We start from the raw sequence: 18,653 nt of genomic DNA, 5'->3' as shown, positions 1-18,653 counted from the left end.
GCCCTGCTAGCATTGCTCTCTTCAAAGCCTTTTGCTGAGCTGTGATTAGCTACCCCATGCTGGGGGTGGGGACGGGCTGTGAACCCACAGGAAGGGAAGCCAACAGCTGCACATAAGTGCATTTGTGCTAAGAGTATACTCAGCCTTGTGCAAACAGAGAAGGAATGGGTCTCCTGTGCTGCAACTCACCACTGAACAGGGCCCTTGTTTAACCTTTACCTGCTTTCTCATGAGGAGGTAACCTCACAGTTTCTGACTGTGACTCTCCTCCCCTTTAACAGCACTGTGCTGTTCTGGCCAGAATTTGGGAACACAAGGCAAGGCAAATTAGAGAAGTACAATGATCTCAGCTGAAAAGAACAACACAACGTGCTGCAGATTGGTCTTTCTTTCCTATTGTCTTGGTTTTTTTCATTCCCAGATTTCATCACACCCATTAAATCTGGTGGAAAAGAGCCAGGGAAGGATAATGATTATTACATTCTCCCTTGGAGGATGATGCCAGAAAAGAAAAGTTTTCACAAAAGCAGAAATAAAAGAGAGAACGTGAGTTTAAGGTTTTTACGCATGAGGAAGTCTCTGATCTGCTTAATAAGATTTCTCAGATCTTCATTGCTTCTGTCTACTTGTTCTTTCGTAGCGTTGGTTTTGAGCAAAACTTCTTGTGCATTTTGTTTGGCTTCATCAGCTCTCTGTTTCGCTTCAGAAACCTGAAGAGAAGAAAACAGAGGGCCTGACTGCATATTTACCCTGATTTACAACAGAAATTCAGTCGCAGTCCGAGGTAACAGTAATGAGAAATGCTTCTTCTCATAAAACTCACAGAACACTTTTAAAAGCTGGCAGTGCTCCACACCACCGGTGCTAGTTTAAACAACTCCCACTAATGTTTGGAGTTACGCATGAAACTTTCCTTCAGCAAGCTCCCTGTCTCAGTGTCTTTAAAAGTTTGATGTTATGCAGTGAGGAAGAAGTGAGCCAGGCACATACTTGGTCAATTAGTGTCTAAACTTGGGTTACAACTATAAGATGTATTTTGCTTTCGGACTGCAACAATTGATTGATTTATTACCATTCTGGAGAGCTGCTCGACTTCTGCCAACGCACTGAGGATATCTCTGTCGAAGTCCATGGCCTTCTGCCACGCGCTGTGAGCCACAGTGACCAGCCCCTCGCAGCCGGCTCCTCCGCACTTCCTCTGCCCGGCAGCAGTCCGGCACTGCAGCCCCCCACACTCAGACTCAGCACAGGAGGCTCCCACTGGAGTGCCACACATCTGCCAACGACACAAGGGCAGCCATCACAACATTACTTCTATTGCTGGAAAGCTGCTGCTGCCTGGATTCCTTCTGTTTGAAGCCAGTCTTACTAGAGGAAACACTGACCAACCCGAGCAGATTTTTAAAAGAAGGAAAAACGTGTTCTGTGCAGGATAAGCTCTTTTCCTTTGCTGCCTAGGGGAGAGCAAAGGAAAAGAAATAAAATACTGAGCCAAAATGCTTCAAGGTGATCAGGAAACTTCACCTCTCTTGAAAAGCAGTCCCGTTCCCTTCCATCAAATGCTCTGATATTGTCTTTCTACCACCCTTTCCAATTTGTGATGATGTCAAGAAGGTACTCCCACAGAATATACCAACTCTTTTTTTGTTTTTTGAAGTAAAACTACTTTAATCAGCAATTTTTACTGAGCTTATCCACTATCATGGTCAACCAGTCCACGAAATCAGTTAGAAGTTGTTTTAGCCAGATGGAAAACTGGAAAATCCTTTATTCCTGTGAGGTTCTTTTGCCTTTCCACCCCAGTCCTTATGCCAAAAGATAGTCACTAACTGATGTACTTTCAGCCAAGAATCTCTGGGAACACCGAGGGGCTGTGCCAAGTTAGCTGCAGCTGTCTCCCGTGAAGTGTAATAGATTCCCTCTTACCTGTTTGGCACGCAACCCAGCAGTAGCTAGAAAGCAAAAAGATTTTGTTTCTGCATCCCGTGATTACACCTCCAAGCAACTAACACAGTGTTTACTGCTTTGATAACATCTAACCAATATTTTTGGTCCACGAGAACACATTAGGAAGGAATGTAGGGGCAGAGAAACTAAACAAAAAGATTTCTCTTTCTTCCCTCCCCAATTAAAAGACAGACGACTGGGCTGGATGGCTGTCATTGTAAAGGACAGGCGACGATTCACTGTGTGAAGACCTCATCCTCTCACACAGGCCCAGCCTTGCCCAGCGGAGTTAATGAGCTCTCCCTTCTGCGGGACATCAAGTGGGATTGTTCTCTGAATGCAGCCGGCTGCCTTCAAAGGGAAACTGAAGGAACGCCCCGCCTCACCCCAGAGAAAACCACCCCTGATCGTATTTACAGATGAGCAGGCAGCTTCAACAGAGAGAGTGCCCTTTTGACTCCAGCACCCTGTAATTTCTGCTTTGTCTCAAGTAGAAGGATGGGAGTGTGGCAGTACCAAGGAGGGCAGCATGAGGACGAGGTGCTGCACGGGTATGGTGTGTACTCTGCAATGCTGCAAAAACAGAGCAGCCCAGGAAACCAAGTACGTTAACGGAGACTTAGATGGTTAGCTATTGGTTGAGTAGACTCACTACTGCAGTATGGGACTGAAGTTGAGAGCTTTGTCTACAGCAAAGGGATTTGGCTTAGGAGGTGGCAAAAAGGTGCCCTGTCAGCGCTTAGGTTCTAGAAGCAAGAGAGAGAACAACATGAAGGGCTGGTGCCTATAAAGCCACAGGTATCTCGGAGCTCCCCCATTATCAATGAAATGTGCTTCCATTTGTTTTAGGAACAAACTGTATTTCCCACTGCCCAGCACTAAGCAGCTTCTCCCTGCCTGTTGTTTCTTCACAAGCCCAACGTTTTGCTGGAGGTTTGATCCCAGCAGTTCTCAGCCACGTACCTTTGCCGATGCTTCGGCGAGATCCAGGCTTTGCAGCTTGCCGGCGAGTTCATCCAGGAGGCGCGACTGCTCCTCTTGCTTGGCCTTGAACTGGGCCTCCTTCTCATTGATTAAGTCTTCCACTTCCCGCCGCGTCTGCGCTGACAGCTCCACGGCGCTGTCGGGGTGGACAGTGGAAGCATTGACCCTTTCCTCTGCCTCCAGGGACATCTGGAAATACTTGGTGATGCTGTCCAAGGCTCCTGCAGAAATCAGACAGAGCCGCTCAGAAATCTGTTAAGTAACACTGAGTAATTCCAAGCACGGAGGCTGGCGGGTGGCACATCTGGGTTAGCATCGAGACAAACCAACGACAGCCTCCTTAGCTGCACTCAGTGCTACTGTAAGGATGACAAAACTTGTCCTATTGTTTGAACGCTCAAATTTTTTTGGTTCAAAGTATGTCAGGTTTGCTGGATTTGAAGTTAAGCAGTTCCATGACACAGGAGCTGACTTAATTCTGCTTGCCCTGAGGGCAAATGGAGATTTGATCTTTTAGGTTTATAGAGCAACCGTCCATTTTCTACAGATTTGCATATGCCATCAGTTCTTGTTGCATAGATGTCTGGGGTATGGAGTCACTGCTTGGAAGCTGCTCAGAGCTCTCCCAAGAAACAACTCCTCGATGAAAGATTCAGATTTATGGAAGAGTTCATTTTGGCCAACTGCTGGAGAGGCCCCGGGAGGGCCTCCACCAGGGACCTCGCAGCAGCAGCCACACTGCACCTCAGGGCAGTTCTCCTCCACGCAGTGCCACAAGCCAGGTACTTCCCAGTTCCTACAACCTTACTGCCTCATTCTTTGAAATCCTACATTCATTGGAAACAACCTCAGACTTCCTTCAAAGCAGGAAATTAAAAACTAAATAAATGCTTTGAGTTGGAATTAGGTCAGCTTTCAAAACCTCCCCAGCATTCGGTGGCCTGCCTCTCTCAGCAAACTGACTGTGATGGAAGCATGGCACCATCCCGGCAGCCACAAAGGTTTGCTTGCCTAGGAAGAACTGGGCTCTCGTGGTGTGCTCCTATCACAAAGGGCCAGGGAGTTTTTCCAAACAGAACTTACTTAGCCTAGGGAGAGCAAATGAAAGGTACATGTGTATTCTGGAATCTGCTTCACTTCCAACTGTTGTGCCCCAATCTAAAATCTATTTAATTACAAAGTCTCTGAAGTTCTGGTGCCCTAGGAACTTGAGCCAGCACTGCAATGCACAGAGGAGAGAGGGAAGGAGTGAGGGGGGCAGAACAGAACTCCTGCTGCATCAGCAACTCTGCTAATGCACAGTGAGAAGCTGCCCTCTAAGAACCAAGTTTCATTACATGTTAGAAGATTAACCTGCAATTTTAAACCATGCACTAATTAAATCTTCAGACACCCCACTGCTTTCTCCCCCTTCGTGTGACACTTACCCCGAACATCAGAGATCTTGATGAACTCTAGCTGTTCTGCCAGCTCCTTCACGACACGGTCCAGGCTTCTGGCATCTGTCTCCAGTGCACTCAGGTCAGCATCAGTACTATTGCTCTTCTCTGCTAAGGTGGATAGGCTTGCTTCTATATCCGCTATTTTAACAGTTACATCAGCTGTCAGCTTGCTGTAGAACAGAGGAGCAGCAGTTAGTGGAGAAGAAGGGCTGCAAGGCTCAGTACAGAGCAGCAATGGTTAGAGCCGTGCCATGCTGCTCCCATGGCAGGGCCTGTCCTCCCTTGTAACGACATGCCTACCTAGAATGCTGCTTTGTTTCCTTTATCAAACAAAACTACTTTTTAAACTACATCATGTTTATAAACTCAAAGCACCAAATTGCTCAGAAAACAGCTGCTTTGTGTAAGATTAACTGGAGGCAGATTCCAGAGGACTGGTGTAATGCTCTTGTACCATGGCAACTGCATAGGTCAGGGTTGACTACTATGATCCATACATAATTTGCTTCCCCCCCCCCCAGCTACAAATGCAGTTTTGATTACTATGAACTCATGGGACAGATCTGAACTTCAGGAAGAGTGGGGGAGAAATGGTTAGATGGTTTGGTTTTAATACAATGGATTCTTTTAGCTCCTCTATAAAGATCCCTCCACATCAGCCATTCTCTAGGAAAAGGAACGTCCCGTACAGCCTTAGTGCACCCAGGAGCAGGCTTCAGCTGCTGGGATAACCCTAAAAGGAAAGGCAACCACACGATGCGAGGGAGAGCTGCTGCAGAACAGAGCCGTGTACAGGAAACTCTTCCCATCCATGGTGATCCCCCCCATACCTCAATTCCTCATGCTGAGAGAACTGGGCAGAATTTAATCTCTGCGATCAGTTTCCATCTCCAACTGCTCAGCATGCTGCTGTTTGCCAGCAGCCTTCCAAAATCCAATACTTCCGTCCCTGTACAGCCACAGAGGAGCTCTAACACACCCATTAGAGAAGAGCAGCTCCACAGGTGCTCCCTCAGTACACAGCTCAAACACAGTTGCCCCATGGGGCTCTCCAGCTGGAGGGGGGGTTGCAGGGCACATGTCCATCCCTAATTGAGACGTTTGTGCTTTGATCCCCTCCCACTTGCTTTGTGCAGTCCCCTGACAACACACAAAGCTCCAGCAGTTGCAAAACTGCCCCATCTGTGAAAGCACAAACCCCCTTCTACAGCATGCTCAGCCCTAAAACAAAATACAGGCTCTGACCCCAAGCAGAATGGGAACAAGTGCTGTTACTGAGCAGCTGCTCCCCCCACCCCAAGCTCAGAGTGCAGAAAGAAGCCCAAAGTTTCCAACCCATCGGCTACAGGCGGAAATCCAGGAATTTAATCTCTCCCCTCTTCATTCTCTCACACAATAGCAGTGGTTGTCCTTTGCCCCAGGGGGAGTGGAAGGCGAGCATGAGCAGCTCTCTGTGCTAATTAGCAGCCAGTAATTAGCTGCCCAGTGCAATCCGTGCTGCTCCGGCCAGCTTTCTGCACACAGCACGGGTGCTTGGTGTGGGTGCTGAGAAACTCCAATGGGGCCATGCTGTGCCCTGCCGGGGTGCCCTCTAACCCAGTGTGTGGCCTCCAGGTGCTCCCTAAGCCCCAGCCCAGCAGCGTTCCCACTCCTCCCCAAGCTGCATTTACCCACCTAACTGCAACCATACTCACTCCGCCTCCTCAAAGAGATTCCCAATGTTCTTCAGTGGCTCAGCAGCCGGGTTCTGAGCGATGATGGCTTTGATTTCACCCAGCTTCTCCTCCAGGGTGCTGAGCGTCTGCTGGTAGGGGCCGACCACCCCAGTGATTTTCAGGGCGTTGGCCCTGTCCAGGAACTGCTGGGTGCGGTTGGTCAGCTCGCCGACAATGATGTCCCAGAGGGCAAAGCACTGGTGGCAGGGCACGCAGTCGGGGAAGAAGCCCGAGTAGCCCCGCGAGCACTTGTCGCAGCGCGGTCCTTCCACCCCCTCGTTGCAGATGCACTGCCCCGTGGCGCGGTCGCACTGCGGGGTCTGGATGCCACGGGGGTTGCAGTCACACGCTGGAAGCAAGAAAGGGCACTGTGAGGGCTAGGGGATATTAAAGTGGTGAAATGAGGAGAGAGGTGGTCTGTGGGTTATTGGGTTATTAGCAACTGATTGTGGCTGTGTCTGCTCGGATACGGGGACGGGAGGGCAGAAACCCCGGGGCAGGGTGGGAGCACCCCATCCACATGTCTCAGAAACTGCCCGATAACTGCGTGAGGGTGGGCACAACTCTCAGTGCTGGGGCGTCCATCTGACAGCCATCAGAAGATGCTGTTTCACTCCTACCTGGGTAAGCAGGACAAGGGCTGCCTAGATGGGAACAGAAATCCCAGACAGGCACCCAGAAGAAGGTTTATGAGCAAGACAGGACCGAAACAGAAAAGGGGAACAAGAAACAAGTGGTCAATGGCTCCCCAGCACAGCAGCAGGGAGTAACCAAGGAATGCAGCAGACTGAGAAACAAACACCTCCCCTGCACCTCCCACATAAAACACCAGCAGATAGGTGGTTACAGGGGTGAGCTAAGCTGTAGATCTCCCTTCCACAGGACACTGTGGGTGCTAAAATCTGAGGCGACTTCAGAGAAGAGCAGGACCAACCCACGGGCTCAAAGCCCATAGCGCACACGAAGGTTGAGGCCTGGCTTTGGGTGCACTCCCAGACACTGGGAAATATTCGGGGGGAGGGATGTGTAGGGATTGGGGTGCAGCCCCAGCACCCAGGGCCTGGCACTGGGCTGGCGTTCCACCCACACAGAGGATGGCTAAAAATCAGGCAGTGAGAAGCAGAGCAGAGAGATGAGAAAAGATGTATGCGGTTGTGGGCAGCCCAGCCCAGGGGGAGGACGGGAGCCTGCTCCAGGCTGGGTGCTGACAGCCTGCCCACTGCTCATCACTCTTCAGGTGGAATCAGGCCCATTAACAGATTTTTTGTAAATTAATTCACATGATGAGTGATAAATTAAAGTGATGAGATTTGGTCAACACCCTTTCTAACGAGCTTTTAGAAGAGCAACACACTTCTTCAGCACTAAACTGTGTGGAGTTACTCCACTCACTTTGTGATGCTGGGTCATTTCTGAAAGCACACCCTGCACGCAGAGGAGAGGCAGTTTCCATGCAGCAGAGCTGCTGCTTGCCCTCTTCTCCTTAATTACACAAGCAATGGCAGAGAAAACTACCACCCTGCAAAGCTCTCACAAAGGGATGCCACAAAGATTAAAAGGAGGCTCTGAAAGTATGCAGGTCATCTACCTGCCATCACAGTACCGTAAAGCTGAAGCAGGTCAAGCACACGTTCTGGGGCTGCAATATGTGATAAAAGCCTTCACTCAAGCATCCATTTACCAGGCATCCCTGAAGGAGGTTCATGGCTCAAAACAGTCCATAAATCGATTTGTGCACCCCAAGCGCGTGCCCCCTTGGAAAAGGGCAAAACAAAGCTGTTTTCAAGATTGGGCATTGTTTGCTCCAACTTGAAACACAGTGGTGGTCTTCAGTTCAAGAACTGCACAAAGAGCCTCAAGCAGAACAAATCAGTCCTCAGCAAAATGACTTTCTTGTACAATGTGAATATGATAGGCAAGAGACAAAAATAACTCCTGCTGCCTGCACAATTGAGCAAAATGGTCCTTTGTTCTTTGAATTATACCCCGACACAAGAGATTGTTTTTACTTTACATCGAAAGTGCTTAAGCAGTCAGCCTGCCATGGGATATGTTCCCTGCAGGCAAACTGGCGAGTTCCTGTTTGCAGGAGGTCAGTTAACCCTTCTGGCAGCTAATAAGGCTCTCAGTAGAATGATGAATTGTCCACATTCCACCGCACTGAAAGAGGCGAAATGGCATGTGGCTTTTCTCAGGGATCTGATCAAGTTACCCCAATTCTTGCTGCTGGCAAATCAGATCACTATATTGACGTGCAGAACTAAATTGCTTAAAGTGGAATACATAAATAAATGCTGGTAATTCTACTCCTGAATACCTGCATGTTCAGGAAAGGCTGATGATACAGCTAATTTACACGCTAATGTGGATTACAGAATCTCAACAGCCAGAAATGCTGAGCGTGAGGAGGGAGATATTAAGCACCAGCACACTTGCAAAGCTACAGCTCAAACTCTACATCTGCCTGTTGGGAGAGGAGATGATGAACAGCAAAGAGTCATTTGTTCCAAACACAGCACAGCACTTGGAAGATCATCAAAGTTCCCGAATTCTATGGAACGTCCAAATTGAGCTTTGTGGGACCCACAAGAAAACTGCACAAGGTGAACAGAAACATTGCTATGGGCTCTCTTCTCCATTTTGGATTTGGCACCAAGGCTTCCTTCTCTACCACATCGTCCACTAATGTCAAGCTATTCCTATGGCCACTGTGTGACCCACCTCCTACTTGGCTCCCTGATATTCTGCTATGGCAGCTTTGCTTCTGTTGTACTATAACAGGTCAAGTCAAACCCCTCAGAGTACAATTTGGCTCTTTCAGAGTTTGGCTTAACCACCACTCTCATTACTCTGACATTGCACTCGAGTAGTTTTACCATGGCTCATTTTAGCACATGCCTGGTTTTCTACCTCGTTTTTCCCAAGAAAAACAAGAAACACAGGTACATCTAGGGATGCATAAGTCCTGCAGGTATTATTCACTTGTGAGTGATGGATGGTTTTATATGGCTTTACTTAATGTCATTCACTTGGAATATGGAAAAACATTAGTCCTGCAGGCTCCTTTTAAATGCTGTGCCTACTAGACTAGAGTACTTTAGCAACTAGAAACTGGAAAAAACTAATTCATTTTGTACTATAAAATCACAAAGACACGGAGTTCACTACAAGAGATTAAGATGCCCTAACCCATTTGGGTTGGAAATGGCCTCCAAGACAAACAGCTGACTGTTATCCTTTTGCTGACAGGGGTGGAAGAGGGCCGGGGTGAAGGTCTGCAAGTTAATGCAGACTGGCTGCTTGCTTTGAAGATCAGTGTTAGGCACGGATCAAATCTGTCCCCGGGTAAGCAGAGCAGGAAACTTAAGTACCTCCCATGGAAAATAGAGGGGAATAAAAGAAGCTTTTGAAATTACTGGCCAAGGATTTGAAGGTTTTCAAAGAAGCATTTACTAAATCAAACAATAGCTTTCTGTTCTGAAATGTCATTTTGGAACTGGATGTATTGTTTTCTTTAATGGAGTGTTTAACTCAGTCATACATTCTGCAGTGGCATTCTCCAATTTAAATAAAGTCACATTTTCAGCAGGAAGATTTTCTAGCCAAATTCTTCACTTAGATGTGCTGCTAAGCCATTTGGGACTACCAAACACTGTACGTGCATCTACTCACAAAAGCATGTGCACACATGAACACACAGGCACAGGGGATCCAGAATTTTCATATTATCTTCACAGATGCATTTCAAGCAATTTCCTTCCTGACCTCCAAGATAAAGCTAGCACTCACACGTTTGACTGTGGCCTTGTAGAAACATAAGGGGAGAAATCCCAAAGAAGCAAACGGCATCTCTGTTACCTTTCCCACTGATTTAAGTATTTGCAATTCTCTTCCATTTCAACTGCAGTGAATCAGTATATTGTTACTACACCCGGGATGATCCAACGGATGATGAAACAGCTGGACAAAGGGTAGTCAAGGTGTTTAATGCCTTAGTGCAGGCCAATAGAAACCAACAAGCATCATAAGAGATCCTACACAAAGCTGAAGAGGAACCATTTTTGCAGACATATTTTCTTTACTGCTTGAGATGAGGGATGGCGAGCATGAAAAGTGCAACTCCTCCATGACAAAAAAAACAATGGATTTGTTCAAACATGATTTCCCAGCATCATTTCCTGGTGGTACTCAGGCTCTATGATAAAACCATTCAGCAATCTGTAAGGCTTAAAGTTTTGCAGAGCTAGCAAATTTCTTCTGAATCACTGTCCATTGACTCTCATCACAGTGCAAGCATATCGCTAACTCCTCAGCATTATCATTCTCAGTACGAGGGCTAAGATAAGATCCTGGCTTAGAATTGACAGAGCTGTGCTGCATCCTAACACACTAGCAGACTGGGCCAAAAGGGCAGTTTCCTGCAAACCACCAACATAAATTACAGTATTTTGACCACAGATCAATTTAAATTGAAAAAACTCCAAGTCATATTTCCTTTAGTGTTCATCTGACTTCCTTTACAGAAAAGGAGATGAAACATCTGCTCATCTCCCTGATGAAAAAGGCACTGAGGGTAATGCTGGATGGCAGCTGGACATGAGCTAGCAATGTGCACTCAGCCCAGAAAGTCACCCCTATCCTGGGCTGCATCAAACGAAGTGTAAGGGCAAGGGAGGTGATCCTGCCTCTCAGTACACAGACTTGCTGGAGCACATGAAGAGGACAGCCACAAAAATGATCCAAGGAACAGAACACCTCTCCTACGAGGACAAGCTGAGAGCTGGAGCTGCTCAGCCTGGAGAAGAGAAGGTTCTGGGAAGACCTGAGAGTGGCCTTTCAGTATCTAAAAAGGAGCTAAAGGAAAGAAGGGGACAGACTCTTTAGCAGGGTCTGTGTTGACCGAACAAGGGGAAATGACTTCAAGATTTAAGAGGGTAGAGATTTAGGTTGGATATAAGGAAGAAGTCATTAACAGCAAGGGTGGTGAGGCACTAGAACAGGTTGCCCAGTTTAAGACTCAGACGTTAATAAGCCTGTGGAGCCTAATCTTAAATCACAATGGGATAACTCTCAATGAACTGGTATTTCAACACCAGGTACTCAACAAAAACTTAAAACTGAGAAAGTCAACTCTCTGCCCATGTCTGTAATAAGTGCTCAATAAAGACAACACTCTTATTCATCTTAGCTCAAGTAGATTCTATTATTTTATGGTAAAGCCTGATACTCAAATCCAACATGGAAGAATACTGATGTATTTATACTTCATGTTAAGGGGACAGAGCAGCACACCCTAACTTTTTTGAATGTCATATGCTGCCCTTTCCTATTGTGCTCTGTTTGTTCAATTTATTAAAATACTAACGATTCTAAAATTGTCATTTCTTTGTACTATATCAAGCACATAAACTTCACATCGGCAGCTACAGCTCACCTCAGAGACTCCCCACCAGCCTGGAGCCTCTGTCAATGAGCAGATCTCCACATGCCCAGTCCTGCAGTCTGCTTGCCAGGCTTTGGAAAAGTTCCAGCAGCATACACAGAAGACTTCAGTTTTGTTTGCAATCCTTCTAATCCTACTATTTACTACCTTAGCAGGGATCTGTGCATGCGTGCACAGCTGCACACAGCCCATAGCTGAAGCAACAGCCTGAGGAGATTTGCAAATGGGCTGGCTCTGACCCCCAGCCCAGCTCCTGCTCACTTCACAGGGACCTGCACAAGGCTGAGAGATACACTGGGATTTCCCTCATCTTCTCCACCTCTCTTATGCTGTTTTCAGGCATTATGTTAAATCAAATGAAAAATCATTGTGCTTTTTATTTATGTATGGAGTAAGGAGTTTGCAGAGAACAAGTCCTACAGACTCCAGGGTGCTCTGCAGTGTGTGTTCCCTGTGGGCAGTGGCACCATACCCAGTAACAGGAGCTTGCAGTGTTGCCCAAACAGAGGCATGCACACAACGGTCCGGCCCTACTGCCATCAGCGACAAGACAGAGGGGAGACATCAGGAGATGCTTTCCCTCCACTGCAGGGAGCACAGGCTGCAAATCCAAGCACCCAGACAAAGAGCAAAAAACCTCTTGCCTGACTGCAGCACCAGGACACCTCTAGCCTTTCCCATCTCCTGCTTCATCAACACCTGCTTCACAAAGAAGGGTGTCACAGGATAGGACAGCCCTGATTTCTCATCAGGACCTGCTGTCTACTGGTGCCAGCAGGTCAAACACAGCTTGTGAAGAGGTCAGACATTACCATCCCTCGAGCAATGTATCCTGAGATTTCCACCTATGGGCAGAGGCTGTTTGCCCAGGACAGTGGACAATCCCTTTGTGGAGATGCTCACAAGTTAGTGCCTGCATCAACAAATTCAGAGTTCTCTGACAGCTCCCAATCCATGTCACTTTCTGTCTTCTTCCCAGATGTTGTACAATACATGGCCATTTTCCTGCCTGGACTGAGCAAGGGCTCAACCTTGCAACAAATCCCCTTCTACCTCAGTTTCAGTTTCATTTTGGCTGCAGGCCCCACTGAAATTACTTTCCAAGGGCACTGCTCTGTAATTCCCTTAACAGCACAGTTTTCCAGGTCTCCTGCAAAGCACTTATCTCAGAAAGCTGCGACCTTCCCACGCAGTGGTTGCATTTCTGACAGTGTTCCACCAGCTGGGACTGAACAATGAGTGAGGAGTTATTCTGCTCCCTCAGAGGCCATCACTTGGAAGCAGAAAGAGCAATGAATTTGAAGGAAAGTGCACTGCTTTCGTGGAAAAAAATAGGTTCCAAGTAATACATCCTCTTTCTACTTCAGAAAGGTTAAAAGCAGGTTTCCACACGCTCAAAAGGCAGCAGAAACTTGATGAGAGGTCAGAAATGTTGGTACGCAGCAAAATCTTGCTGATAAGGTATGCAGATGGACTCCATCAATAAACCCTGATGTAGACAGCTGATACCAGGAGACAACCACTGCCCTGGAGCAGCACAAAGCAGCCAGCAAGGCCAAATCATACACACAGCCTCCAAAAAGAGAAATCTAATATATACTCAGGAATCAGGACAATTCCCCAGCTCTTTCATCTGCAGCACTAACCAGGTACCTGTGACCCTCCTACCTGCTCAGATAATGGGCACTGAGGTGTCCCTATTGTAAAGGATTTATTAAAGACCACAGCAAGCACATTCTTCCCTGCAGGAAAAAATACCTTAATCAATTGCAAACCCTCCTGGCAAAGACTCCTATTTGAACAGATCAGAGATACAAGTTTGCTCTGGTCTGGACAGTGTTTGAAGTTTCTTCTTCAGCTAATGACCAGACTTGTTTATAATGAAAGGACAGAGAGAATCCAGTATTCTAAACAATCGACTTCATGGCACTCTGTTTTCCCATATGCAGCTACAGCTAACTAGCTGTATGGTCTCTGCTCTCTGTTCTGTTTTCATGTGAAATAAAAGGAAAATCTCCTAAATAAAATACCTTTTTCAACCAGTCTCCCTAATGAGACAAAAACAGGAACAGGAATCTTCTACTAAATAAAATCAAAAGACAAAAGCATGCTTCCAGATCAATTCTCAAACCCCAACAAGGGTTTTCTAACCAAACTAGTCTACCTGCCAGCATTGTGAAGTACATGTCAGAGAACAGCTCATTTCTAAACAAAGAGGTCTGTTTGTATGGAAGAGTCCAATAAGACATACAATAACACACACGAATACCACTCCAGGCTTCTGCCGCATCTCACATGTGACCCAGGAGGGGACCAAAGCATTGAGATGGACCCCACCAAACCTCCCTCTCTCCTGAGGTGGGAAGACCATGTGTTAGTGGACTCACCTTGGCACTCCACGCTCGGGTCACCCCAGAAGAGCTCCTGGCACTCCCGGCAGGTCCGGCCTCCGAAGCCTGGCATGCAATGGCACTGCCCTGTGAACTGCCAGGAACAAGGATGCAGCCACCTCAGTGTGGCCTCCACAGCCCAAAGGCTCTTGCCCTCCCCGGCCCAGCACCTGTCGCACACGTGGACATCACAAGCAGAGCCAGGGCTGGGCTGGAAGGGACCTTAAATATCACTGAGATCAGCTCACTCACCACGGGCACTAACGATTCCCCCAGCTCAGGCTGCCCAGGGCCCCATCCCACCTGGCCTTCAACACCTCCATGGATGGGGCACCCACAGCTTCTCTGGACAGCTGTGCCAGGGCTTCACCACCCTCTGAGTAAATAATTTCTTCTTTATGTCTAACCTAATTCTACATCTTTTTGCTTAAAATCTTTGCCTGCCGCCCTGTTGCTATAGGCCCTGGCAAAATTCCTTTCTCCATCTCTCCCACGGGCCTTCTGTAAGTATTGAAAGATCACAAAAATGCCTCCCCAGAGCTTTCTCCTCTCCAGGCTGAACAACCCCAGCTCTCTCAGCCTCTCTTCACAGGAGAGCCATCCCAGCACTCTGATCAAACTCCCGGTGGTTTTGGGCAGCAGGTTGAGGTGATGGACAACGTGGTGCAACTACCTAAGACAACTTTATCCCCTACTTCCCTCATCCCACAGCCCTCGGCTGCCATTCAAGCAAGGTGACCCATGGCTCCAACACTGCATGGCTCAAGACCAGTATTCGGTGGACTCATCACGTCTCCCCGCAGCCTCCTCACCTCATTGCAGGCCGGCCCAAGGGAGCGGGCAGTGTCGCAGCCGCAGGGCTCGCAGCCGGTGCCGCTGGCCAGCCTCCAGGTGTGGGGCGCGCAGCGGTCGCAGGTCTGCCCCACTACGCCGGGCAGGCAGCGGCACTGACCCGTGGCCGCCTCACAGCGGCAGTTCTCTGCGTCATCGCAGTCCTCCCGCACGGTGCCCAGGTAGTTGCAGACACACTCTGCAAAGAAAAGAGGTGGCAGATTGGGTGCGTGGCACGGCACCCTGGTGTGGATATCCCCGCGCTCCTTGGGTCCCAAGATGGCGACTTCTACAGCCACTGCCCCATGGTGGCTGGAGGCCACAGTGACCCTGTGCTGACCGCCAGCCTTCCTGCTTTTATTGTTCCCTCCTTTACAAAGGAGGCCCAGCACTGCTGTGAAGAGGAGCAGGCAGGGCCGTGCTGGGCCACCAGGGGAGCACAGTGCTTCCGAGGCAGGCTCCTGCTGATCAGCCACATCTGCAGGAATCTTTGTGTAAACAAAAGCCAAATCTCACTCTGCCAGGGATGATCTCCAGATAAGAGGAAAACAAAGAGTGCTAACAAGAGGGCAAGAAACCCTCCTCTGTCCAAAGCCCCATCCTTTCAGCATGTGCAAACGCTGCCCCTTCCCTCCCCCCTGAACACACAGCTGCACACAAGCCCAGAGGAAGGTAATTCCATTTCCCCACCACCCCCAAGGGCCTCGTGTCAATTACAGAGAGCTCTGGCGGCTGTTGCTGTTTGGTGCATCTCCCCACTCACTTCTGCAATCCTGCTGCAGGGCGCTCCCATAGTAGCCCTGCCTGCAGAGATGGCAGTTTTCACCCTCCGTGTGGTACAGGCACTTGACACACGTTCCTGTCCTCTTGTCGCAGGCCTCAGGGTCGGTGCTGTCAATGTTGTTGTTGCACTGGCAGGGCTGGCAGGCGCCACCGACCTCGTCAGGGCTGCCAAAGAAGCCAGACGCACATTCATCACAGCGACTGCCTGTTGGAACAAGCAGCACGACATGAATTACCATCACAGCTCACCAGCACACAGCCCCGTAAATGGCAATAAGGACTGTGAGCTGAGGAGGCACTCACTGGATTGTGCTCAAGGCACAGACAGCCTACCTATGTATCCTGCACTACAGACACACACGACCTGCAGGGTAACTGGATCCTGGTAACAGCCACTGGCAAACTGGCGTCCGCTCTCAGGGCCGTCAGGGCAAGGGCAGGGGCGGCAGTGGTCACCTGAGCCCAGGATGGGGTCTCCGTAGTAGCCAGCCTGGCACCTGTGTGATGGGGTAGACAGCATGCAGGGGACCGCAAGCAGAGGGATGGGTAATTTAAGCTGCAAGAGAGTGAAGAACCCGAGGACATACAGACCCTTGCAGTCCTTCTGGGCAATGAATGCTTTGATGAGCTGTCTCATGCCAGACTAAGAGTAGGAGACCCATGCTAGATGCTTCTACTACAAGGACACTGAGGCCCTGGAGCATGTTCAGAGAAGGTCAACGAAACTGTGAAGGGTCTGGAGCACAGGTGTCATGGGGAGCAGCTCAGGGAACTGGGATTGTTCAGTCTGAAGAAGAGGAGGCTCAGGGGAGACCTTATTGCTCACTACAACTACCTGAAAGGAGGAGGTTGTGGTGAGGCAGGGGTCAGCCTCTGCTTCCAGGTAACACCAATTAGATGAGAAGGAATGGCCCCAAGTTGTATTAGCAGAGGTTCAGGTTGGATATCAGGAGAAACTTCTTCTCAGAAAGTGTAGTGAGAAACAGCCTGGAACAGGCTGCCCAGGGAGGTGGTGGAGTCACCACCCTCATAGTTTTTCAAAAAAAGGGTAGATTGCTTTAAACTGGAAGAGGGCAGATTTAGACTAGATATTAGGAAGAAATTCTTTACTGTGAGGGCGGTGAGACACTGGAGCAGGCTGCCCAGAGAAGTTATAGATGTTCCCACCCTGGAGGCATTCAATGCCAGGCTGGATGGAGCTGTGAGCAACGTGGTCTAGTGGGAGTTGTCCCTGCCTATAACAGGGGGGTTGGAACTAGGCAATTTTAAAGGTCCCTTCCAACCCAAACCATTCTGATTCTATGAGGAACTTAGGGACATGTTTTAGTGGGTGTGGTGGTGACGGGTTGATAGTTGGACTAGATTATCTCTGAGGTCTTTTCCCATCTTAATGACTCTATGATTCTCAGGCAGATTTCAACGGGAAAAGTCAGGTGGGAGACTGGAAGCCATGGGCAGTGTGGTCTTCCCTCCACTCCTCCTCTGGCATAAGGACTCACCTTCCCCCACACATTCTGCATTTCACAGCAAAGGCATGCGACTGCTGTAACAGGCCAGCCAAGGCCACGCGTACCTCTCGCAGTTGGGGCCTGCTGTGTGGTCCCGGCAGTGCAGGCATTCCCCTGTGTAGGGGCTGCAGTCATCAGCGTGGCCGTTGCAGTGGCAGGGCTGGCAGCTGGGGAAGCCCCAGAATCCAGGCAGGCAGCGGTCACACTGCCGCCCATACACACCGGGGAAGCAGTGGCACTGACCCGTCTCTGCATCGCAGAATGAGTTGTACGAGCCTCGTAGGTGACACTCACAGGCTGCAAGGAGAGCAGGAAAGGGGCTGCATTTTGGCGGCCAGTGCCCTGCCATCAGCAGCCCAGCCCACGGCACACGGTCTCACATACGCCTGCATCCACTCGGCCCAAATCCGAAGGTGCCAGGGGCGCATCTGTCGCACTGTCTTCCAACCACGTTGGGACGGCACTGGCACTGCCCTCCGCTGGGGTCGCACACCGAGCTCAGCGAGCCCTGGGGGTCACACTGGCAGGCTGGGCAGAGAGAAGCACAGAGGGCAGTGAGCATCATGGCAAAGGACACACCCCCCACGATCCCTGCACACACCCTGAAGCACCACCAAGCTTCCAGGCTGCTTTGTAAGTAGGTAGTTACATACATAAGGCGGTCTCATGCAGTAGTGCAGAAATGCTGAATATGATGTTCTTGCAGACATCTGTCATTGGGGTTTTCACAACGCTCCTGCTGTTCTCCAGACACCGGTATCTCTGGAATGTTTCCCAAGCGCTGTTGGTGACCACGTCTTCACCTGAGCCTCCCACTGTGAATATGTCCAGCGATTTGCAGTATGGCATGAGGACAAGCTGTACGAGGATTTCACAGTGGCAATATGTCACTATTTATAAATAGATTCCACCAAAACTGTGAAAATATGCTACTATTCCACTTCCTGTTAGGCTTTTTTGACCAAAAAACAAATAGCTAGACAGAACTTGAAAGGAAAGTGACAGAATGGTTATACAGAACTATTACACTCTTTTCATGGCACAGTTTTAGTATCTACCAATTCTATCCATTCAGAAGAAAGAGTATGATATTCCCAACATATGCTGCACTGAAAAAGTCTGGCTCTGTGGTCCAGTAGAAGACAACCAAAGCCTGTGTGCACGGAAATGCAATACGCACGCTTTAAGCCTGAAGAAATCTGTTTAAGAACTGGATTCAGCCTCAAGCAACAACTTCATGTAACAGCACTCTGGATTTAGATGCAGCCCAAAAGAAATGCTAACTTTCAGGATTTTAGAAACAGTAGGGCATCCCCCAGGAAATTTCTGCTCACAGAGTCGATGAGTGTGTAGGGGTTCTCCATCTCAGAATCCACCAAGGAGTACTGGGACAGCTCCAGGCGGATGGTGTAGTTCAGCCCCTTCTCAAAGCAGACTGGCCGTGAGAGAACAACATATCTGGATTGGGAACAGGAAAAACTTCTCACTTGAAACACCCAGCACAGTAAAGCATTTCAGGTGTCCCCCATAAAGCAATTGAGATAATGGCGAGCAGCCAAGAACGGGCAGAACAAAAGCTACAATGTGAAGGAGGTGTTTTGGAGGTTTGT

General features: G+C 48.9%; 1 protein-coding gene across 1 annotated transcript in view; it reads right to left on the bottom strand.

Moving 5' to 3' along the window:
• LAMB1 (laminin subunit beta 1) overlaps positions 1-18,653 on the bottom strand; it is a 40,648-nt gene that overhangs the window by 4,089 nt on the left and 17,906 nt on the right. The window contains exons 16-28 of the mRNA XM_065743598.1: positions 18,378-18,501; positions 17,697-17,901; positions 17,428-17,571; positions 17,109-17,340; positions 15,869-16,032; positions 15,516-15,740; positions 14,734-14,951; positions 13,919-14,015; positions 6,068-6,437; positions 4,359-4,543; positions 2,911-3,152; positions 1,073-1,276; positions 566-710 (exon numbers count right to left, since the gene is read on the bottom strand). Of these exons, the coding sequence (XP_065599670.1) occupies positions 566-710; positions 1,073-1,276; positions 2,911-3,152; positions 4,359-4,543; positions 6,068-6,437; positions 13,919-14,015; positions 14,734-14,951; positions 15,516-15,740; positions 15,869-16,032; positions 17,109-17,340; positions 17,428-17,571; positions 17,697-17,901; positions 18,378-18,501 (2,555 nt within the window). The remainder of the gene's footprint in view (positions 1-565; positions 711-1,072; positions 1,277-2,910; positions 3,153-4,358; positions 4,544-6,067; positions 6,438-13,918; positions 14,016-14,733; positions 14,952-15,515; positions 15,741-15,868; positions 16,033-17,108; positions 17,341-17,427; positions 17,572-17,696; positions 17,902-18,377; positions 18,502-18,653) is intronic.

The sequence above is a fragment of the Cyrtonyx montezumae genome, unplaced genomic scaffold (assembly GCF_038088225.1).
Source record: "Cyrtonyx montezumae isolate F1298 unplaced genomic scaffold, pur_monq_1.0 scaffold_3, whole genome shotgun sequence".
Classification (NCBI taxonomy): domain Eukaryota; kingdom Metazoa; phylum Chordata; class Aves; order Galliformes; family Odontophoridae; genus Cyrtonyx; species Cyrtonyx montezumae.
This window is presented reverse-complemented; position numbering and strand designations above follow the sequence as displayed.